The sequence below is a fragment of the Schistocerca nitens genome, chromosome 10, assembly GCF_023898315.1.
Source record: "Schistocerca nitens isolate TAMUIC-IGC-003100 chromosome 10, iqSchNite1.1, whole genome shotgun sequence".
NCBI lineage: Eukaryota > Metazoa > Arthropoda > Insecta > Orthoptera > Acrididae > Schistocerca > Schistocerca nitens.
This window is the reverse complement of record NC_064623.1, coordinates 123,193,973-123,219,439: the sequence shown is the minus strand read 5'-3', so window position 1 is coordinate 123,219,439 and position 25,467 is coordinate 123,193,973. Positions and strand designations below refer to the sequence as shown.

Genomic DNA, 25,467 nt, shown 5'->3' with positions numbered 1-25,467 from the left:
ATTTCAGTTGTTTAACTTGTCTATAGTCAATCAGGTCCTATCACTGAACCAGACTGTGCCTTCAGACAGTGTTTCTCGTCTATGTGAAGAATTTGTAGACATTTTTGCACCGGGCCTTGGTTGCGCTACGAACTATAAAGCACATTTGGAACTGAAAGTCAACGCGCAACTGAAATTTTTTAGAGCGCGCAATGTTCCCCACGCATTGCGTGATGAGGTCGCTAAAACATTACATGATTTGGAATCGCAAGGTGTAATTGAACGTGTGCAGGCTTCTCTCTGGGCATCACCCTTAGTAATTTTGCCAAAACCTTCCGGAAAATTGAGACTTTGTGTGGACAGCAGTGAATCCACAACTAGTGATTGCAACCTTTCCTTTACCCCGCCCGGAAGATCATTTTGATAAACTGTGACCGGGTAAATATTTTTCGAAGTTGGACCTAGCAGATGCGTACTTGCAAATACCGGTGGACGAAGAATCCCAGCGCGTTTTAATGGTTAACACGCATCTTGGTTTGTATCAATTCAAACGACTGCCATTCGGGTGTGCATCCGCCCCTGCATTGTTTCAGCAATATCTACAAACTGTTTGTGCGTCGGTCCCTACTGCAGCAAACTATCTGGACGATATTATGATCTCCGGAAAGACGGAACAAGAACATTTAGCCAATCTCAGAACATTATTTCAGGTCTTGCGACGAAATGGTCTTCATTTGCGGAAGGACAAATGTGTGTTTTTTGCTCGGGACTTGCCCTACCTGGGAGATGTACTCAATGCCCAAGGCATACATCCCAGTCCCGAGCATCTCCGTGCCATACAAGATTTGCCTTCGCCGCAGAATTTGAAGCAGCTACAGAGTGTGCTGGGAAAAATCCACTATTACCATAAATATGTGCGCCACGCCTCTTCCATTTCAGCTCCGCCTCATCGCTTACGCCGTAAAGGTGTTCCGTTCGTCTGGACGACGGAATGCGAACGCGCCTTTCGCCAGTTGAAATCGGCATTGCTTTCAAATACTTGCCTTACGTCATTCGATCCGCAGAAACCCCTTTTGTTGATGGTGGATGCATCGGATTTCGGGATCGGTGCTGTGCTTGCGCACAAAGATGGATCGCACGATCGCCCTATTGCCTTTGCGTCCAAATTGCTCTCGTCGGTGCAAAGAAATTATTCACAGATCGAGAAAGAAGCATTGGCTCTCGTCTTTGCTGTTACAAAGTTTCATGATTTCTTGTATGGTTGTCACTTTACCATCATCACAGACCACAAACATTTGACATCGCTTATTCATCCGAACAAGCCTGTATCTCCACGTACAGCGCAGAAATTCATTCGCTGGTCTATTTTCCTCTCGCAGTACCGCTACGATATCTTGTATCGGTCCACTGCTAAGCACGGAAACGCCGATGCGTTGTCCCGTCAGCCTGTTGCTGAGGATAGGGTATTCGATTCCTCCGAACTTGCTTGCATGTTCATTGATGCGGAAACCGATGGCATGGTTGAATCGTTTCCGATTGATTTTCGTCGTGTAGCTACAGCAACAGCTGCTGACCCTGTCCTTGCTACCGTTCTGTGTTTTATTGCTACGCAATGGCCCTTGTCAAAGTCACGGATCAGGGATCCGTTGGTTCGCCGATTTTTTGCTCACAAGGAGAGAGTTTTTCTTCGACGTGGTGATTTGCTGCTGCGTTCTGATAATGATCAGTCCAGGGTCGTGGTCCCACGTTCGTTATAGTCCTCTGTCTTACAGTTTCTCCACCAAGGACATTGGGGTATCGTGAGAACGAAACAACTTGCTCGTCAGCACTGTACTTGGTTCGGAATCGATGCCGCGATTACAAATATGTGCTCTTCTTGCATGGTGTGTGCCGAACAACAATCAGCACCGCCGCGGAAATTCTTTGCACTTCTCCTTGCCAACGCTTACACATCGATTTTGCTGGTCCATTCTGGAATGCTCGGTGGTTGGTTGTGGTAAATCCATTCAGTAATTTTACTTTTGTTGTCCGGATGTCTTCCACGACGTCATCTGCCAACATCCAAGCGTTATCTGCTATTTTTTTGCATTGAAGGTCTTCCACAGACTTTGTTTCCGACAATGGCCCACAATTCATGTCCGCAGAATTTGCCATTCTGCAAGGCCAATGGTACTCAACATCTGACGTCCGCGCCGTTTTCGTCATAGTCAAATGGTGCCGCTGAACGATGGGTCAGGACTTTCAAGTCCCAGATGTTGAAGTTGAAAGAGTCGCATTCTCAGGAGGACGCGTTATTGCTCTTTTTGTCCTCGTACCGCTCTCAGCCCCGAGACGGTCGCTCGCCGGCTGAGTTGCTCCACGGTCGTCATCATCGAACCTTGATGTCTTTGCTACATCCGCCGCATCAGGTTCCTGTGCAGCGGCAGACTCCTTCTTTTGCTCCAGGCGACGTTGTCTACTATCGCCACTATCGAGGTTCACGGCGTTGGCTCGAAGGGCGCATTCTTCGCTGCCTCGGACGCGCTATGTATCTGGTTTTGAGGGCCTCTGGTGAGGTGCGCCGGCATCTCAACCAGCTGCGCCTCTGTCGTTGCACGGGATCTGCCGCTCCCCGTCAGCTTTCAGCGACGGTGCCGTCCGGTCAGCGCCCTGGGGACCCATCTACTGGCTCGCCTCATCCCCAGGTGTTACCGACGCTGCCTTCCATTTTGCCCCATGGCGACGCGCCGCCGCCACCACCGCCGCCGCCTGTTCTCCCGCCAGCGACGCCCGCACTGGACGCGTTGCTGCACCCGCCGGGCGCCTCCCTGGGTCACGCGCTGCCGATCGCTTCCCGTGACCGGTTGTCCTCCGCAATGGAACTCTTGCCCACTCCGGACCATATGGCGTCTTCGCCCGTCGGGTGCCCCGGCCCGATGGAGGTCGACCCTACGGCCCCTCCTGTCTCTCTGCGGGCGCATACACCACACGTTGGCGTGCACCCTGGAGCAGGTTTTCTGGCGTTTCCTAGCTCCCCGCAGACCGAATGGCAGGGTGCGGGTGGCACAGCCTCGTCTGTTGTTAGGCTCCCCACCTCGTCGCATACGTCAACATGGGGTCCACCCCACGGCGGGCGGAAGCCTTATAACACAACTGTACGCCGATTTGCGGGGGAGGAATGTGGTGTCACCGCCAGACACCACACTTGGTAGGTGGTAGCCTTTAAATCGGCCGTGGTCCGTTAGTATACGTCGGACCCGTGTGTCGCCACTATCAGTGATTGCAGACCGAGCGCCGCCACACGGCCGGTCTAGAGAGACTTCCTAGCACTCGCCCCAGTTGTACAACCGACTTTGCTAGCGATGGTTGACAGACAAAATACGCTCTCATTTGCCGAGACGATAGCATAGCCTTCAGCTACGTCATTTGCTACGACCTAGCAAGACGCCATTATCAGTTGCTATTGATCATTTTAATAATGTACCGCCAGACCGACGTTTACCTTTAACGGATTAAAGTTAAGTATTCCACCAGCTACGCCCGTTTTTCTAAAGTCTAATTTCCCTCTCCTGTTCCAGACCTCACGCCAGCCTGTGTGAGCTAAAACGCGTGCCTTTCGGCTTCCTCTAATGTTCCTGGGTTGTCTCCTGCCAATCCACAACAGTGTCCAAATGTTTTGAAGAGGATATAATATCACCTGACTTCACAAAAAGTAGAGCAACTGCATTACCCAAGCAGTGTAGTTACTACAGAGCACTGGCCCTTCCGTAACATGAATCAAAAATATTAGTCAGTAGTTAAAGAGAAGGTTAAAAACAAAATATGCTAGTACCTGGCCAATGATCAGATTAAGAAAGCAACGAGGGAAGCAATATTGACACTGTGCCCAATATTGGAAAGAAGATTAGACGTAAACAGAAAAAGATATACAACATTTATTGACTTAGAAGAGGCATTTTATGTGGCTGATTCGAAGAATGAACCAAGTAGGACCTCCCTGGAAGGAGAGGCGACTAATTCTGAATGCATGCAGAAGTCAAGGTACTGAACTGGATATTAATGGTAGCAGGAAAGAAGTAAAAATCAAAAGTGCGCTGATATAGGCGCGCCTGCTATCATCTTACGTATTTAATATGTTAATCGAAGAGTGAATAGCAACAATGAAAGAAAATATGATTCCAGAACGAGATTTTCACTCTGCTGCGGAGTGTGCGCTGATATGAAACTGCCTGGCAGATTAAAACTGTGTGCCCGACCGAGACTCTAACTCGGGACCTTTGCCTTTCGCGGGCAAGTGCTCTACCAACTGAGCTACCGAAGCACGACTCACGCCCGGTACTCACAGCTTTACTTCTGCCAGTACCTCGTACCTCTCCTGCGAGCTTCTGTAAAGTTTGGAAGGCAGGAGACGAGGTACTGGCAGAAGTAAAGCTGTGAGTACCGGGCGTGAGTCGTGCTTCAGTAGCTCAGTTGGTAGAGCACTTGCCCGCGAAAGGCAAAGGTCCCGAGTTCGAGTCTCGGTCGGGCACACAGTTTTAATCTGCCAGGAAGTTTCAAAGAAAATATGAATAGAATTAAATTTAATTTTACGGGTATTCCGATTAGTTGGTGGCATTGCAACACTGCGCAGACTCAGATAAGAAACAGAAGTAAGTGCTCAGTGTCCTAAATCAAGAGATAACAAAACTACAACCAAAAATTAAATACCAATATGACAAAAATCATGCTTATAGACGGGGAAGGAGGTAAGACTGACATAAGAATAATCTGTGAGCAACTCGAGGACGTAAACAAGTTTCACTATCTCGGTAGCAATTTGTAAAAAAGTAATAGACGTCTCGAGAAAATCAAGGGAAGATTAGCATTGATCAAGAGGGCTTTCAAGAATGAGAACAAGCGCATCAGGTTCCATACTACGAAAACATCTGTAAAGATCTTTGTGTAGTGTCCTGACATAGGGATGTAAAAGATGGACGTTTGCAACGTAGGACAAAGCTTGCCTCGAAACTGCGGAAATGTGGTTCTGGAGGAGAATTGCAAGAACTACCTGGACTGACTGAGCCGTGTGTCGGCTCTCAACAAATATTGCGCTGTTAAGATTGTTCTGAGTCCTTCCATGCCATCGTTAATTGATTCTTTCATATTTATCGTTATGCTGCGTACGATTCCGTTGAGATTTCCCTCTGGTGTCTGGTTTTATCGATCTTCGAGTCGTTGCTTCCTGTTAGCCTTGTGTAAGGGAATAAGATCTTTGGGGGGATGGCCGGTTGGTTGCCTAGCGGTGACGAGTCGGTCGGTCGGTTTTTAAAGTCGGGAATTAGAGGAAGTTTTGGCGAAGACCGAGGCGTGGAGTGGCGGTGGAGAGTTGGCTGATGTTCCAAGAAGCCGCGTGGTCTATCCTGACGGTACGAGACGTGTGGGACGAGTTGACTGGACAAGGCTGTAAGCTCTTGCTGTGAACACCTGGGGGCCACGGCTGTGGTTCCGAGTCACTACATGGTGGGAGCGGCGAAGGATGTATTTAAATTTCCGTCTGGAGGCGGTAATGATGGTAGTAGCTCGCCTAACCTGAGGAGTGACATTTCGCCGCCGTGGGTGCAGAGAAGACGAGGGCTCCGGTGACAGAGCGCGTGGCTGCGTGACTGTGCCCAGTTGGGTACGCTGGCGACGTGGACACGGTCGGGTGTGAGGCACCTTTGCATCGGAGTTCACCTGCTGTTTCTCTGAAAAACTGCAAGTTAAGTTGGTTAAAGGTTTAGATGTTAATTGAAGAATTTTGGTTTGTGCAACCAGCGTCTTTTCTGCCTTGTGGCCTACTACGTTCGGGTTTCCTGTCCCTGTTGCCGGTGTATTTATGGACAGTGATCTTTTCCGCTTCTTATTAGCACTGCCCGGCAGGAAGTGTATTTTTGGGCAGGGATTATTGTTCTAGATTAGTTTTTTTCTGCCTTGTGACCTCCTGCGTTCGGATATCCTGTCCCTGTCACCGCTGTAATTATAGACAGTGATCTTTTGACTTCTTATTAGTACTGCCTGGGAGGAAGTGTATTTTGGGCATGGATTATGGTTCCTGATTTGATTCCTCCTCCTCCCCTGGCCTCGCGTGAGTTCGATGTGATTGCTGAATGTGAGGCGTTGTGGGTCTGTTAGTCCGCTTCTAGCCTGAGCGTCCTTCGGGAGACAATTGTGGCGGCCCTTTCACCCGGTCGGTTAATTATTTGTATCCCAGGACATTTTGGTGGCAGGACATGGTATTAAAGTTGTCAGTTATTGTAAAATGTTAAATGGTTGTATTTTACTCTGATTGTTTTTGGCCACTGTTTATAAAGGTTAAGTTTGCCTTTCATTGGTGGGTTTTTAAAATTACGTGGCTTTAAAATAGTTATTGTAAAAGGTGAATGACTGTATCTTTTTTTTAATCTACTTGGCATCCTTTGAAAATGCTAGTTCTGCCTCCCTGTTAGCGAGCCCTTGTAATTTAATATCTTGTTGTGCCAAAATTTAAAAGAAGTGGCACCCTACATGTTCGGTAGCGAAACTGTATGCAAATTGGTGTTTTTGTTTCATTACTTGGGAAGTTTTAATTCTGTTATTAAATACTTTATCAAAGTCTGTTTTAGATAAAATGGCTTGGCTATTAACGGTAAGATAAAGTTTTAATTTCATTATTTGGAAAATTTTGATTTGTTATCAAATGTTTTTTAAGAAAAATGGCTTGGCCGTTAACTGTAAGGCAAATTGTTTTGAAAAGGCACTCATGCCTGCTAGCTTTTTTGGATCTGTGCCTGGTCAAGTGGTAAAGAAATGACTTGTAATGGTTGAAGTAATCAATTAAGATTTTAAATTGTAACTCGACAGTAACCAACTAATTTTGGCCCCGTTTCCCAACTGGGAACACCCGTCTCACTGACAGAAAACTGTATGAGGAGTTTCTACACAAAACAGTACAGGAGTACTACTGAAAGTTATAGGCCAACTTAATTGGACACGATAGTCATTTTAAAAACATTTTCTAAGGTAAGACTATAGAGGAGAAAGCGAACGGGAGACCGAGAACGTTCTGAGTAATATGACCAGTGAGACGTGATGATGGTCATACATCGAAATGAAGAGGACAGCTGAAGAGAAAAAGCTGTGGTTGGAGAGACAAAGTTTAGCCAATTGAAACAAGAAGAGGAATTATTTTGTTGCCTACACGGAATCACCCTCTACTCCCATGAAATGGCATAGTGTTTTATGCATTTTGAAACTTGCTTCGGCTGGCACATCAGACATCGAAATACCGGGCCGTTGCCTTACGTAACGCAGTCACACTTGGGGGATATTTTGGCCCGGAGCCGCGCTCTGCCGTGACGTAGAGCGGTCGTCGACCACGCGGCCTTCGACGCCGCCTAGCACGGGCTGATATCGCCGCCGCCGCCGCCCCCGGTCTTCTCTATTTACGGGCGCCCGCCGCCACGAGTGCCAAAGCCCCAATTACCAGTAATTAGCGGCCGCCGCTTCGCGAGTAATGGCGGGGGTGCGACGGAGAGCGGGTTGGGCACGCCTGGTGGGGGGGGTGGGGGGGAGGGAAAGCCCCGCAGTGCTGCCAACAAAACGCCGCGAGCAACAGCTGGCTCACTTTGCGGCGGCGCACGCAGGGGAAATACGCGACCGCAAAAGCGAGCAGTGTTACATGAATTCCGCGACATGGAAACCCAGTTCAGGTCGCAACGTAATTCTGTCAGAGGGCGTATTGCAAGAGTAGTGGTCTAACCAAATACACGGTACAGTAGACCACTAATTTTCCTGCAACAGAATAACAGTATCGACGATGCTGGTTGAACTCAAACGTGAACAGAGAAACTTCATTAGTTCATTATGCGCGGAAGAGTCACTACGATTCCTCAGTAACCACTAGTTTGTGAATTACGCCGTGGTTACAGTTAAAATTGCGAGAACGAACGTTCCTAGAACAGTTAATCAATATGTTGGTTTCTCCTACATATACAACTGTAATTAGGATTTATAACACTCCTATGCTGAACTGTGGTTTGTGGATTTGAAGGGACCAGACTGCTACGGCTATCGGTCGCTGAACTGTAGTATGGCCCTACCAGGGGAAATGTTTGAAAGTCTAACCCACAAAAGTAGCATTATGGAGCAATTTTCAAATTGAAAGTCCACTACTCGTGGATTAAGTTTTATTATGTAACTGTATAAAATTTTGCAATAAAATTTATGATGTAACGAATTGATGCCGTTAAAAAACGTAAAGAATTTTAGGTTTGGAATTACCACTTTTAAGTTTCTCTTTGTTGTTGATGGCAATTACTCTGTAGTTTAAGCGAACCATAACAACAGATCAAACTGGAAAATACTAAATTTATTCAATGACGGGTACAATCACCAAGTCAATTCATTGTTTGTTTGTGGTGACTGACACATCCTCCATAATGTTGCAAAGGGACGTTGACCAATGTTAAGAGTCGTTAGTAATACAACTAGGGCAAGAAAATGTCTTTCTTATAAAAGTATATTCGTATTTTTATATCTATTTGTATACTGAAATTCACTCGACGGTAATCTGTTTGGCAGACATTATGTATCTTATCACATGTGGTGTCTTTCACAAAAGATGTCAACTAAAAAACTGAAGAAAAAAATTATTTACTTAGTTACTTGTTTCACAGATTAATTGAGTCCGACAATAGATTTACATTCTACCAAAGAATCACAAGAGGAAGAGGTATACTTCGAAAATACGGAAGATACGGGGAGATCCCTGTTAGGTTACATCATAGTAGAAATTCCAAACACAGATATTTGATTGCAATACGTACCCAGGAGCAAATATAAACTCAGATAACAATTTAGTTATGATGAAGAGTAGGCTGAAGTTTAAGAGAGTAGTCAGGAAGAATCAATATGGAAATCAATAGGATATGGAAATATTAAGGAATGATACGTTTGAAATTCTGTGAAGCTAGAGGCACAGCGATAATGAATAGCTTAGCATACAGCTCAGATGAACAGAAATTAACATCTCTAAACGAGCAGTCAAAGAAGGTGGAAAGAAAAACATAGGTAGAAGGAACGTAGGTGCAAGGAAGCCATGGTTAACAGAAGAAATACTTCAGCTGATAAACGGAAGATACAAATACAATAATGGGCAAATAATTCTGGAATACAGTTATAAAGGTCACTGAGGAATGCAATAAATAGGAAGTGCAGGGAAGCTAGTGAGAAACAGTAGCATGAAAAAGTGAAGCAATTGGAAAGAAAATGATTGTCGGAAGGACTGATTCAGCATACAGAAAAGTCAAAACAACCTTCAGTGAAATTAAAAGCAAAGTGTGCAATGGGAATTCCACTGTAAAATGCAGAGGAGGAAAGAGTACAATGAAGGCCTCTATCAGGGACGTGACATGAGAGGAGAAGAAGAAGAAGAAGAAGAAAGAGAATCGATAGGGAAGATATAGGGCTTCTATTATTAAAGTAATAATTTAAAAGATCTTTGGAAGACTTAAGGTGAAATAAGGCAGATGCGACAGATAACATTCCAAAGAAATTTCTAAAATCATTGGCAACAAAACGACTATTCTCGTTGTTGTGTATAACGCAAGAGATTGGCGATATACTGTCAGACTTTCGTAAATCATCCACCCATTTCAAAGACAGCAAGAGGCGACAAGTGCGAGAAGTATTGCACAATTACCTTAACCTGCATCTAAGTTGCCGACAAGAATAACATACAGAAAAATGAAAATGTTTAGCCTTAGGAAAGGTAAAGACAGCAGAGGGGCAGTTCCCAGGTTGCGGGTAGAAATGACGCAAGTATGAAGAAAAATCTAAACACGCTCACAGGAGTTGTCAACCCGGAAAAAGCGTTCGACAGTTTAAAATATTGCAGGATGTTCGTAATTCTGAGAAAAACAGTGGCACGCTATAGGGAAAGACGGTTAATACACAATAAAAATGTTGCAGGATGTTCGTAATTCTGAGAAAAACAGTGGCACGCTATAGGGAAAGACGGTTAATACAGAATATGTATAAGATCCAACAGGGATCCAAGAGGGAACCAAGTGCTGGAATTATAAAGGGTGTAAGAGAGGAATGTAGCCTTTTCTCCTACTGTTCAGTATATACATCGAAGAAGCAATGACGGAAATAAAGGAAAGGTTCACACGTGGAATTAAAATTGAAGGTAAAGGGATATAACGATAAAATTCTCTGATGGGATTTCTATCCTCAGTGAAAGTGAAGAGGAATTACAGGATGTGTTGAACTGCACTGAACAGTATAATGAGTTCAGAAAAAAATCGAAGAAAGACGGCAGTAATGAGAAGTAGCAAAAATGAGATTACCGAGAAACTAATCATTAGAATTATTGATCACGAAGTAGAAAAGGATAAGGAATTCTGCTACCTAGGCATCGGAGTAATCTATAACCGACGGGCAATGAGGACATAGCGCTGGAAAAGACTGCATTCCTGGCGAAGAGAAGTCTACTGTTATCAAATATAGGGCTTAAGCTGAGGAAGAAACTCCTGGGAATTTACGTTTGAGGCACAGTGTTGTGTGATACTGAAATATGGACTGCGGGAAAACGGGAACAGAAGTAAACTGAAGTATTTGCGATATGGTGCAATAGCAGAATGTTGGAAATTAGGTGGACTTGTGCCGTAAGGAATGAGGAGATTCTCTGCTGATACGATGAGAAAATAAATACATCGAAAACATTGACAAGAAGAAAGGAAGGGAATAACTTACATGGTAGTAGAGGGAGCTGTAGAGGATAAAAACTTTAGAGGAAGACAGAGTTTGGAATTTCTCCAGCAGATAATTGAGAATGTATGTTGTTAGAGCTACTCTGAGATGAAAGGTTTGGCACAGGAGAGAAACTCATGGGCAGCCGCATTAAACCAAAGGACGGTTGATAGGTTTCTCAAACAATGAAAGGCAAGAAGCACTTTTCCGTTTGTGGAATTATAGATATGTCACTTAACCTGCACGAAATAATTTCCACACCAGTTGCATTTTGGCCATTACAGCTATGTCACTTAACCTGCACGAAATAATTTCCACGCCAGTTGCATTTTGGCCATCCTGTTGTTATTATCAGATTATGATGTAGACCATTAACATTTGTCAGCTCTTTCTTCGCTTCTCTCGTCTCGAGTACTTTCCTCCACCTTTGTCTTTTCTTACACTCTTCCGCACTTTCATTGCACGTTACCAAATTTAGTCTCCACGGAAAGGGGACCAGGGTACGCAACCTGACTGTCACTCCATGTGTGAAACAAAAGTAGTTTCGAAAGGTATGCTTAACACACATTGCTCAATGAAGACATTATTTACATGCGACCTCTGGCTCCTTATCGCAAAATACTCACTTTAGGACGCTGAACTGTCTGTATAATTTTTTTCGTGGCAACCTGTGCATTCTTTGCCACGTAGATGGCACAGCGGCTGTCTAAGTAGAATCCATCGGGAAACACAGCAGTGGCCAGTAGTGGAATGTTGTGTGCCGTCCACGGTGCGTCGATCGCACTTGTAGCAGGCGTCCAAGTATCTTTTTAAAATTTATTTTGGCTTCGGCAGAAACCGACCATACAGCCAGAAATAGTTGTAATTGTTAAAAATGGACTTAAACTATCGGGATGTATTACGTTTTTACAGTCGCAAAACCACGCCATGTGGTAAGAAGGTATGAAAACATAACTTTATGTGCTCTTAAAAAATCTGTAATTAAGATTTAAAAACTAATATTTACTTTTATATAACCAGTAAAGAACATTCCTTATGTTGAACAGCCACAAAATAATGCTGCAACTGCAGTCAAACATGTTCGGGCCAAAAAATCAAATTATTCTTTGCTAAAGGCGGGCACCGTCCAGAGACATATGTATTGTTAGAACAAACACAGACAAAAGAGCTTCAACCTCTAGGTGATTAGTGCGCTACCCTTTGTAAACTTGTCACAATAATCGATTAACTGAATAGTCATGTTTCCTTAGCGCTACGAGCGCTTCCAGACGATTCCTGGTATCGTGCAGAGGTGTCACCATCTCGACCCCTCTGTAATACCGATAATTTCTGATGTAGGTCATCTGCTTTTGTAGCGACACTAGTGTTTATAGTATGTATGTATGTATGCATGCGTGTGTGTGTGTGTGTGTGTGTGTGTGTGTGTGTGTTGTCTGTTGTGGACTGGCAAGACAGCCAATCCACAATGACGGGTAACCGAAAGGCACGCGTTTAAGCTCACAAAAGCTGGCGTGACGTCTGGAACAGGTAAAGGAAGTTGAGTCTAGTAAAAAAGGTGCATAGCTGCTGGAATACTTAACTTTAATCCATAATTGGTGAACATCGGTCTGACGGTACATGCATCACAAGATAAATAGCAAATGATAATGGCGCCTTGCTAGGTCGTAGCAAATGACGTAGCTGAAGGCTATGCTAACTATCGTCTCGGCAAATGAGAGCGTAATTTGTCAGTGAACCATTGCTGGCAAAGTCGGCTGTACAACTGGGGCGAGTGCTAGGACGTCTCTCTAGACCTGCCGTGTGGCGGCGCTCGGTCTGCAATCACTGATAGTGGCGACACGCGGGTCCGACGTATACTACCGGACCGCGGCCGATTTAAAGGCTACCACCTAGCAAGTGTGGTGTCTGGCGGTGACACCACATTGTCTCTCCGCATAATTGTCCCCCGCATATCGAGTTTTTAATTATCCTCTTCAGCGCTCAGCGCATTGGTACCTTGAAAATGAGAGAGGATGCGCTTTATCGAAACACCTGCTGATTCCGAAGACGTCATCAGGCTGCGTTGCCGTACGTTGCTTGGACTAGAATTTTTATCAGACGTGAATGTGTGGTGTAACATCCGTGTTACAGCCTCATGCGAATGATGGACGTCACATGAGTTTACTCAGCTTCAGATAATCGAACCAAAGTCCAAAAGAGATGTCTGGTTGTATGACCAACGGGTTTCTGCCCAAGTGGTACATGCTGTTCACGGTTACAGCCACGGGGAAGCAGCATTCTCGGTGTTAGGTTCGGAATCAGTGTACTCACCAGCGCCCCGAGCCCGCTCCGGCTGCCACTGTCTACTCACCTGTCTGCGTGCTCGAGTCGAAGAAGGTGCTGCTCGTCTCGACGGTCATGGTGGCGAAAGTGCCGTCGATGATCTGCGCTGACGAGTCGCGACGGCCGCGGGAGCGCGTGCACTCCTCCGCAGACTGCGAGCTCTGGCGCCGGAAGTTGCGGCACCGAATCATCTCCTCAGTGGTAGACTGCCGCCGGAACCTGTCGGGGTACACCACCGAGACCTGTAGTCACCGCAGTGTCGCCAGGGTGCTGAGGCGCGGCGCGGCTACCCGCTCGGTACTTATCCCGGCCGATAAGTAAGTCGTCTTGAGAAGTTTACATGATAGAAGGTGTTGATCTGAGCTGGGGCTTCCGGCGAAGGGCGGGGCGGGGGGGGGGGGGTCAGGGGGGTCAGTCATAGGTACCAAGTGGCACTGTCGTTCAGGGTCCACGTTAGACTGAAGGCCTCCATTAGTACGATAAGTGACCTCAGAGGGCGCAGGAAGGCGAGGGCGTATCATATGCGGTAGGACTATTCTTCTAAGGGAAACTCCCATCGCAGCCCCCTCATGATAAAGCGGTAAAATGGCACAGTGGATAGCCCACCGAAAACTGTACACAGATCATTTTGTAAACCCTCGTCGCCAGTTTCGTAAAGGCCTCGAGGTTACTGCTGTGGAGACCGAGTTGCCACTGTTGTTTACGGAAGGCCGCGAAACGGCTCGCGCTATTCGTCCACGAGACTCAGAGGGCCATAGACACGGGTTCACAGGTAGATGCGGTGTTTCTTGACTTCCGCAAGGCGTTCGATACAGTTCCCCACAGTCGTTTAATGAACAAAGTAAGAGCATATGGAATATCAGACCAATTGTTTGATTGGATTGAAGAGTTCCTAGGTAACAGAACGCAGCATGTCATTCTCAATGGAGGGAAGTCTTCCGAAGTAAGGGTGATTTCAGGTGTGCCGCAGGGGAATGTCATAGTGTGGATGACATCGGAAGTTCACTGAGGCTTTTTGCAGATGATGCAGTGGTGTATCGAGAGGTTGTAACAATGGAAAATTGTACTGAAATGCAGGAGGATCTGCAGCGAATTGACGCATGGTGCAGGGAATGACAATTGAATCTCAATGTAGACAAGTGTAATGTGCTGCGAATACATAGAAAGATAGACCCCTTATAATTAGGTACAATACAGCAGGTCAGCAACTGGAAGCCGTTAATTCAATAAATTATCTGGGAGTACGCATTAGGAGTGATTTAAAATGGAATGATCATATAAAGTTGATCGTCGGTAAAGCAGATGCCAGACTGAGATTCATTGGAAGAATCCTAAGGAAATGCAATCTGAAAACAAATGAAGTAGGTTATAGTACACTTGTTCGCCCACTGCTGGAATACTGCTCCGCAGTGTGGGATCCGTACCAGATAGGGTTGATAGAAGAGATAGAGAAGATCCAACGGAGAGCAGCGCGCTTCGTTACAGGATCATTTAGTAATCGCGAAAGCGTTTCGGAGATGATAAACTCCAGTGGAAGACTCTGCAGGAGAGACGCTCAGTAGCTCAGTACGGGCTTTTGTTAAAGTTTCGAGAACATACCTTCACCGAAGAGTCAAGCAGTATATGGCTCCCTCCTACGTATATCTCGCGAAGAGACCATGAGGATAAAATCAGACAGATTAGAGCCCACAAAGAAGCATACCGACAATCCTTCTTTCCACGAACAACACGAGACTGCAATAGAAGGGAGAACCGATAGAGGTACTCAAGGTACCCTCCGCCACACATCGTCAGGTGGCTTGCGGAGTATGGATGTAGATGTAGATGTAGATGAAACGGCTTCTGGTGCACTATTACACAGCTATGCCTCAGCATCAGGTAACAGTGTAGGAGAACGGCGGTTCTACAACACTCCAACAAGTTAGCAACATAGTAACACAAATGAGTTAAAAGGTTTATTTACCCTTAACTCATGAGGTTGGTACTTCAGACGGCGCTAAAATTTTCGAACACGTTCTCCAAGGTCAGTTTAGGTGGAATACTACTATACTCCCCCCTACCCTACTTAAATTGCCCCGTCTACAATGTTATGCTGTTGGTTGCATTATAGCCTTCTTTGCTCGTTACTAACACATGTTGCTGATACGTGCTGAGGTCTCCTAGGCTTTGCCTCGCGAACTATGTACCTGATTTCTTCAGCAGGGCACAAAATGTATACACAGGTACGTGTCAGTTATAACGCTCCTAAGTTTCATCAAATAATTAGTCGGTGCATGGAGGAAGATGTCAGTGATACAGTTCAAAGAAATAGATGAAAAAGACGATTTTACAATAGAGAATGATCACGCTTCTGCTAATGCAGGATCATTCAGATCAAGAACTTCGGGACAGCAGAGATGTGGACCTTTCTGTTACTGCAATAAAATTCTTAAGTGTTAGTGAAAATCAAATCTGATCTGAGTGGTGACAAAGAAACATATGTATCTCAGAACTGAATGTCAATTTTGCAGACTGTCCTTTTGTGCCTGTTGTTGTTGTGGTCTTCAGTCCTGAGACTGGTTTGATGCAGCTCTCCATACTACTCTATCCAGTACGTGCTGCAGCCTACATCTTTCTGAATCTGCTTGGTGTGTTCATCTCTTGGTCTCCCTCTAAGATTTTTACCCTCCACGCTGCCCTCCAATACTAAATTTGTGATTCCTTGATGCCTCAGAACGTATCCTACCAACCGATCCCTTCTTCTAATCAAGTTGTGCCACAAACTCCTCTTCTCCCCAATCCTATTCAATACCTCCTCATTAGTTACGTGATCTACCCATCTAATCTTCAACATTCTTCTGTAGCACCACATTTCCAATGCTTCTATTCTCTTCTTGTCCAAACTGTTTATCGTCCATGTTTCACTTCCATACATGGCTACACTCCATACGAATACTTTCAGAAACGTCTTCCTGACACTTAATTCTATACTCGATGTTAACAAATTTCTCTTCTTCAGAAACGCTTTCCTTGCCATTGCCAGTCTACATTTTATACCCTCTCTACTTCGACCATCATCAGTTATTTTGCTCCCCAAATAGCAAAATTCCTTTACTACTTTAAGTGTCTCATTTCCTAATCTAATACCCTCAGCATCACCCGACTTAACTTGACTACAATCCATTATCCTCGTTTTGCTTTTGTTGATGTTCATCTTATATCCTGCCTTCAAGACACTGTACATTCCGTTCAACTGCTCTTCCAAGTTCTTTGCTGTCTCTGAGGTTCGCCGATGACATTATAATTCTGTCAAAGTTTTTATTTCTTCTCCCTGGATTTTAATACCTACTCCGAATTTTTCTTTCGTTTCCATTACTGCTTGCTCAATATACAGATTGAATAACATCGAGGGCAATTATTATATGTAAGTTTAAACAGTGGAATTTAGTCTTATGTGAAAATTTACTTCCTACAGGTACAGTACCATTTTTCAGAATATAAAATTCAGTTCTCTAACAGTTAGGGTATGTGTGTTTTTTTTTAAAAAAAAGGCAGAAAAGCGATTTTGTGTGATAAACAGTAAATTACTGCACGATTTACGTAGTGCAATAAAGCCAACAAGGAGTATTTAAATAACAATTAAATAATTGTAAAAATTAATGTTATACAACTTAAATAAATATTTTCAAATGATTTATGCCTTAAATCTCGGTTTAAATACAGGGGTCTCAGAGACGCCACCTCGTAGTAAACGTTACAGAAAACTCACCTCGTGCTTTAAGGGCTTATCTTTGTGACTAGTTCAGTACTGAAGTCTGCAACATTGCATGTAAAGTAACACCAAATCAGCCCTCAATGGCTATGTGCAAAAAATCGTAGGTAAACTTCACAGTACATAGCAAATGCAAGTTACAACAACTGTCTGTTCATTTCTAAGGCTTCACTAAACGACGTTCCCTGTCTAGCTCAGCCCTGGACGATGATCTGCAACCGACAGCCAGAGCTGCTCTTCTGTCTTACGAGTAGGCTTCTGTCCGTTGTCGTCTGGTGATTGGTGGATTGTACTCGGACGGCGATTGGCCGAGGCGAGGTCGATATCTTCATCCTTGGCACTGGTGGAACTCAAACAAGTGTCGAGTCTCTATGGCCTTGGCACCAGGTCGCTTCTTTGCACCTGTGGTGTGTTTGTCCTGGCTGCACCTTGTTCGGACGAAAGATCAAGCATGAAAACAGGAAGAAGAGGTGCTGAACTATGAAAAAAAAGCAAAGTAGAAACAGTTGACGATCCATCCTCAAGATGTGCAACATGAGAGAATTGCAAGAACCATGGCGTCGTGACTGTGTGATCGCCCTGTTGGACCGCAATGCGGGTGATTCATGTTCAGATCTCCCTCGTGCCCCATTTTTCCACAAAATTATCATCTTTCTGTCCCGTCTTTGACGTGTGTCTTCTTTTCCAGTAGTCTTGGCAATTGTACTATAATTTCGTTACAGAATATGAGTCCTGTGGTAAGAATACACAGTGTGTCCATAAAGTCCCTTTACAACTTCAAAATACAATTACAACGACAATTGTTGAAATATTTTAACAAAATTTCTTTTATTGAAGTCACTGCTTACTACAATTTTTATATATACCAAAATTTTGTGTTTCAGATTGTTGATGGAAGGAACCGAACCTCTATAAAATGGCAACTCCTCAAGAGAAGGCACAGTGTGTGTCCTGGTTTATTGAGACAAAATCGGATGTTCAGATTCCACGAAACTTCAGAACGAAGTGTGGAAGAGATCCACATTCGCGCCGTTCAATCCGTGCATGGCACAAAAAGTTTATGTACACAGGAACAGTGTTGGATAAAGGGAGGAGCGGGCGACCAAGAACTTCCGAGGGAAACATCTATCGCGTTTTAAACGTCTTCACTCGTTCACCTACAAACTCCATTCGCCTTGCTGCCAGACAGTTTCAACTACCACGTTCAACTGTGCATAAGGTCCTCCACAACAACTTACGGTAGTACTGTTACAAAGTGCAACTGTTACAGACACTTGAACCAAATGACAAGCCAAAACGGACAGAGTTTGCACTGAACATGTTGGAACGCCTTTCGGACGATGAAGCATTTCTCAAGCGAGTTTGTTTCAGTTACTTGGCTGCTTTTCATGTTTCTGGAACATTAAACAGACACAATGTGAGAATCTGGGTATCTGAACACCCCCATGTGACTAGGGAGCTTCACCGGCATAGTCCAAAAGTGAATGTGTGGTGTGGGATGATGTGCAACTGAATAATTGGTGTATTTTTCTTCAACGAGTCAACAATTACTCCAAATGTTTAACTCGACCTTCTGACCGAATATGTAGCATCACAACTGATTGACTTACAACCAAGTATGAATTTCCAGCAAGATATTGCACCACCACATTTGGGAGTGCATGTTCGTCGGTTCCTCAATGAAACATTTCCAGGCAGATGGATTGGGAAGGATGGGCGAATTTCTTGGCCACCGCATTCGCCAGATATCAGTCCTTTGGACTTTCTTTATGGAGGTACATAAAAGATATCGTGTATCAGACACAGATACGGGACATTGCTGACCTGAAGCAACGGATTCGCAATGCCATTGTTACCATTCATGACGCTATACTGCAGCGAACATGGCAAGAAATCGAGTACCGTCTTGATGTGCTTCGTGTAACTACAGGTGCCCATGTAGAGGGCTATTAAACACTGTCAAAAAACGTCTATAAACACTCATTTTAATGAATGAAGTGTTGTTAAAATATTTCAACAACTGCTGTTGTAATTAAATTTTGAACTTGTAAAGGGACTTAATGCACACCCTGTATTACCATGGCAAGTAAATGTGATGAATAGTGACAGGAGCCGAGATGCCTTATAGACGTCTAACAGAAATAAAAACAACAAATAAACGCGTGTGAACTATGTTACAACAAAGGAATTCAAGAGTCAAAACTTCCAAAGCGGAAAGCTGGTGTCATAACATGTGGTACTTGTGTAGAAGGAATAGGAGCTATGTACGCCTGGGGCACTCTCCATTACACCTTTCTACTGCAAACGGACGTTACACCATGATACAGGCACTAATTTAAATACAGCGGACAGACACATCAGTGACCGGATGGAGAGTTCTTTATTTTGAAAAAAAAAAAAAAATGTATGGGGCACGAGGTGGATTTGAACATGTATCCACCCTTCTCAGTCCAACACTGTCACCACATAATCACGACGGAATTGTTGTTGAAATTGGTCTTGGACCGTTCACTGTTTCGATTTTGCTTCTTTTTCCTCAGTTCAGAACATCATCTTCCTTTTTTTCAGTTTTTGACAGGCTGTCCACTGGGACGTATCACCACTGAATCTGACGGGGGTGCGTGGGGAGTTTCCCTAGTCAGTAATTTATATACCAGTAAGGAAGCTGCAGTATGATTCTACTCTGATTAGCCAAAAGGTTATAACCACTAGCCACCACGACACTCAATACAGCTTGGTAGCGATGAGTGCATGTAACTTTGTCAGTAACTGCAATACAAGTCAGGAAGCTGCAACATGATTCTGCAATGATTAACCAAAAAATTATGTCCACTGGCCACCACGATACTCAACAGCGCTTGGTACGATGAGTGCACGTAACATGTCAATTACGATTGCAGCGGGCAAGGGATAAGCGAAAGCGGACGGCACACCAAACGGAACGATTCGTTTCGTTGCAAGGACCACGCTTCTTCTTACACCGTGTCGATACTTGTGTCCAGATTCACCTTCATCCTGGAAGACATTTAATCGAAACATGTAACGCTCCACAGATGCAGGCCACCAAAGTAAGCGTTCGCTTGAAATTCCATGGGACCGTGACGGCTGTGGACTACGCGAACATTGCAGATCACCTGTATCACGTCGTGCATGTTGTCTGCCATAAAGGCGATGGCATCTTCCAGCAGCTCATCTGTCTGCCTGACAAACCCACAGTCGTGTCACAGTAGTCCGAACACCATGACAGTGAACTGACGTTGATGATGACATGCCCCTCAAATTGGCCAGCATCTGGGATGCTATTGGGCATCAGCTCCACACCCAAAAAACACCGACCCCTTTAACATGTGGTAAAAGCGTTTTTATACATAGACGTGTGTTGCAAATTACTTTTGGAAACCGTGCCACGCAGAATCGCTGCTGCATTCCTTTCTGGTGGTCGACTAACACTAAATTACACATGTGGTTCATCAATGAGTGTGTGTGTGTGTGTGTGTGTGTGTGTGTGCGTGTGTGTGTGTGTAGATTAATTATGATAAATAACAGACGATGACAGTGCTGGTGTAACATTGCTCCGCTCACAACTTGAATGAATGATATCGTGATAACATCTAAGAGTACGTCCGTGTACAAGTGTAAAGTGGATGAAAGAATTGTTTACTCTCTCACTGATCAGAAAATCGTTAGAGACGAAAGATAATCGTCGATCGTCACTTTTGGTAAAGGAAGTCGCCGAGGTTCTTTTGAAACGTAAAATGTTGGCATTTCCATCAACTGATTTAGGCATCACATTGTGGTTTGAAACCAGTAGTCCCAATTCAAAAGTTGGCACAGGAAAATGGAGAAAGAAATGCCCAAATGCAAGTGTTGGGTCCATTGCACCAGGTTCTGCGGTTTCCTCACTGTAATGTGGTAAGTAGAATGTGTGAAATGTAAGTAGGGGTTGATATAGACGGTCTTACCACTGGATTTTTTTCCTTTATTATTATTGCACCTCGAATAATATACTTTCTGAGAGACGAATACTTGTTAATAAAAACGGCATGAAGATTATTTAGGTGAGCACAGCAGTTGCATTGATAAGAAACTCCATGTCAGCGCACACTCACTGCAGAGTGAAAATCTCATTCTAGTTGCATTGATACTCGGTTAACATAGTGTGAACATATCTTCCTGGCTTCACAGTGCTCCAGGCACCACACTAATCTGAACATTTTTTGGTCAGCAGTCGTTATGGGAGAGGAGAATATTCGTCACTGGACACAGGTCGATGTAAGGCGAGCAATTGTGAATTTTCTTTTAGGACTTTGAAGGAGTGTTAGAATTTTGTTGGAACAGAAATGCAGTAGATATTGTCAAAAGAGAGGATACGCTGCAATAAGGCCTTTTAGGTATGCAATGTTGCGGAAGTATGCAGTCAGGTGGCAGTTTTGGCAGTTTCAGTCTGTTGTAGATTTTTTGTAGTTTGGATAGTAGGTAGCGTTTCCATGTTAATTTCTGGTCAGCAGTTAGTGTGAGGCAATTTATTGGGTTGGCTCCTACCAGATCTGACTCTCCCCCCCCCCCCACCATTGCCTCACCTTTTCCCTCAGGGCTCCCTCACCATCCTCACTTTCCTTTCTCCCCCCCCCCCTCCTCTCTTCCACATCTCTCACTTCCCCCCCTCCCCGGGCTTCCAGCCACTCCCCTCTCCGCTCCCCCATACTTGCCATTCTTTCTCCCACTGGCTGCATCTCCCCCTTCCCACTCTCCTTTTGTCCCTTCCACTCAGACCCAGGACCCGCCCAACCCCTTCATCAGTGTGTTTCTAAGTGCTTCGCCGATGATCGTCACCATTGTTTCCGTGCATCAGTGTTTCTCTGTTTTGTGCTACAGTGTTTTCCTCGGTGTCCTCCTACGTTCGTGTCTCCACCTGGATGTCTTCGTCTGTTCTACTGGTGATCACCTTTGTGTACCGTGCCTTCCGTCGAATGGCTTCTAAGCTATCAGTAATGTTCATCATGTATTACCATGCTTTTTATGTTGTCTATGTCTATCTGTTGTATCTATTGGCCGAAGAGCGGCATATGTAGGCTGCTGCCGGCCTGCCTCGTATGAGGCGTGAAATTACAATAAAGGAAAAAAATGGGTTAGCTAATTGGATTGGGTACCTGTGAATACTAACGTAGAAATAGTGTTGGTGAAGGCTGCAGGTGATTTGTGTTATACGAGGGCAGTTCAGTAAGTAATGCAACACATTATTTTTCTGAAACAGGGGTTGTTTTATTCAGCATTGAAATACACCAGGTTATTCCCCAATCTTTTAGCTACACAACACTATTTTTCAATGTAATCTCCATTCAATGCTACGGCCTTACGCCACCTTGAAATGAGGGCCTGTATGCCTGCACGGTACCATTCCACTGGTCGATGTCGGAGCCAACGTCGTACTGCATCAATAACTTCTTCATCATCCGCGTAGTGCGTCCCACGGATTGCGTCCTTCATTGGGCCAAACATATGGAAATCCGACGGTGCGAGATCGGGGCCGTAGGGTGCATGAGAAAGAACAGTCCACTGAAGTTTTGTGAGCTCCTCTCGGGTGCGAAGACTTGTGTGAGGTCTTGCGTTGTCATGAAGAAGGAGAAGTTCGTTCTGATTTTTGTGCCTACGAACACGCTGAAGTCGTTTCTTCAATTTCTGAAGAGTAGCACAATACACTTCAGAGTTGATCGTTTGACCATGGGGAAGGACATCGAACAGAATAACCCCTTCAGCGTCCCAGAAGACTGTAACCATGACTTTACTGGCTGAAGGTATGGCTTTAAACTTTTTCTTGGTAGGGGAGTGGGTGTGGCGCCACTCCATTGATTGCCGTTTTGTTTCAGGTTCGAAGTGATGAACCCATGTTTCATCGCCTGTAACAATCTTTGACAAGAAATTGTCACCCTCAGCCACATGACGAGCAAGCAATTCCGCACAGATGGTTCTCCTTTGCTCTTTATGGTGTTCGGTTAGACAACGAGGGACCAGCGGGAACAAACCTTTGAATATCCCAACTGGTGAACAATTGTGACAGCACTACCAACAGAGATGTCAAGTTGAGCACTGAGTTGTTTGATGGTGATCCGTCGATCCATTGCAGGAGTCACAGCTGTGCACGGCCGGCCCGCACGCGGGAGATCAGACAGTCTTGCTTGACCTTGCGGCGATGATGACACACGCTTTGCCCAACGACTCACCGTGCTTTTGTCCACTGCCAGATCACCGTAGACATTCTGCAAGCGCCTATGAATATATGAGATGCCCTGGTTTTCCGCCAAAAGAAACTCGATCACTGCCCGTTGTTTGAAACGCACATCCGTTACAGACGCCATTTTAACAGCTCCGTACAGGGCTGCCACCTGTCGGAAGTCAATGAAACTATACGAGACGAAGCGGGAATGTTTGAAAATATTCCACAAGAAATTTCCGGTTTTTTCAACCAAAATTGGCCGAGAAAAAAAATGTGTTGCATTACTTATTGAACTGCCCTCGTAAATAATGTAATGTTTTGGGAAGGGTTGGAGTTGAGGAGCACAAGGAGGTAAGCTGGTTAAGATGCAGCTGATTGTGTCTGACTAGTGGCAGCCAGAACTGAATGGAGGTGCCGTGTAGAGAGCCGGACTCACCCCCTGGCGATGAGGATCTCCTCGGTGGTGGACTGCCGGCGGATGGCGGGCGCGTGCGCGATGGGCCCGGCCGAGCTGCCGGCGCGCTCGCGGGCGCAGGGCGAGGGGTCCCTGGAGGAGCAGGTGGACGAGCAGGAGTCGGGCGAGCGCGGCGGCGGCGGGCACACCGAGCCCGCGCGAGACAGCGGGCCGCCCGTGATCGACGTCGACTGCCGCCGCAGCCGGCCGCGCCGCGTGCGCCCCACCGGCGACACCTGACGACGACGACACACGTACGGGCTGAAACGTCTCAGGCTACATCAAAACTGCACGAAATGACACGGCCGTGAGAGAATGCCTTTCTCCTTCTGTTTGACATTGCCTCGAATCACCTGAAGCTGCACTGCAAGCGGACCACAAGGAATCCCGCACTCTCGCCTGATAAACAAAGTAAGAGCCTACGGAATATCAGACCAGCTGTATGGCTGGATTGAAGAGTTTTTAGCAAACAGAACACAGCATGTTGTTACCAATGGAGAGACGTCTATAGACGTTAAAGTAACCTCTGGCGTGCCACAAGGGAGTGTTATGGGACCATTGCTTTTGACAATATATATAAATGACCTAGTAGATAGTGTCGGAAGTTCCGTGCGGCTTTTCGCGGATGATGCTCTAGTATACAGAGAAGTTGCAGCATTAGCAAATTGTAGCGAAATGCTGGAAGAACTGCAGCGGATAGGCACTTGGAGCAGAGAGTGGCAACTGACCCTTAACATAGACAAATGTAATGTATTGCGAATACATAGAAAGAAGGATCCTTTATTGTATGATTATATGATAGCGGAACAAACACTGGTAGCAGTTACTTCTGTTAAGGGGAGCCGGAGGTGCCTATGCTGCCCATGTTAAAATCACTAAGTTTGAGGAACATTTATGAATAAGCTACCAAATAGAAAAATTCGAATTTTTTTTTACATATAGAGTGTTTTAGTATTGCAGCTATGACAGAGGGATTTTGGAGTATCTTTTCTAGTTTCCTTCCAATTATTTTTTTTATTAATGACCCAAATTTTTTTACAAATAATTGCTTTATAATTAAACTAAAATGAAACTACTGAACATATTGCCAAATGGCTGTGTTACAATGTAATTTTGACCACTAGGAGTGCTGTATAAAAATTTTCTCTCTCTAGCTTGAGTGGATTTTGAGAAAATGTTCCTTACATTCGAAAAATTCTAATTTACGGGAAATGGCTATCAAAGTTTCTCAATACATTACTGCACTATAGGATGGATTATCAGGGTCTTCTTCTTCATCCTCCAAAAGCTTCCTCTTCTGTCTTCTTTTCTGGCTTGTTGTTCTATCATACTTCATATGCCTTTCTCTTCTTTCTGCTCCTCTTATCCTTTCTCTTTCAATATTTCTTAGTGCTCGTACAGTGTTCACCCAAGCTGTAAATCCTAATGCCTTCAGAACTTCACACTTCACACTGTTCCCTTGGTTGTAGGTTGCTATTGCATCATAAATGCCAAAGTGCAGTGTTTTTATGCTTACAAACACCCTTTTAGGAATCAATTTCCAAATCAAATTGTTTACGCTCTCATTAGGATTCTGCGTCTTTCTGTGTAGACATTAGTCTAACAATTCTGGCTGTGCTAAGTCATGAAAAATTGGTTTTATTGTTCCCTCCTGATTCTTGTACATACTGCATATTACCCGCTTTACACAAGAAGTATAATACTACCAACAATAGACGCAACACTGAACTAATTCGAAACGGTAAACAGCAAAGAGACGATGTTCCGCGCTCTTATTCATTGTAGTATCGCAACTTGGTATTAGTGTGAATTTTCTTTTCCCTACGTTCTTCCTCTTCTTATTTACACGGTTACTAAAACATGGCATCGTAACCAGAACAAAAGTGAATGACAATATTAAATGGAGCAAGACATTCGATATTCTGAGGAAAATAGGAGTAAGCTGTAAGGAAATACGGGTAATATTTGTCACAGAAAACAATGTAGCCAACCCTTGCACACTCGCTGTATGCGTAACAT

The 25,467-nt window shown here is 44.8% G+C and overlaps 1 protein-coding gene across 1 annotated transcript in view; it reads right to left on the bottom strand.

The window, feature by feature from the left end:
* Positions 1–13,049: 13,049 nt before the first annotated feature.
* Positions 13,050–25,467, bottom strand: part of LOC126209925 (serine/arginine repetitive matrix protein 1-like) — a 124,703-nt gene continuing 112,285 nt past the window's right edge. Inside the window, exons 11-12 of the mRNA XM_049939044.1 lie at positions 23,431–23,709; positions 13,050–13,248 (exon numbers count right to left, since the gene is read on the bottom strand). Coding sequence (XP_049795001.1) covers positions 13,050–13,248; positions 23,431–23,709 — 478 coding nt within the window. The remainder of the gene's footprint in view (positions 13,249–23,430; positions 23,710–25,467) is intronic.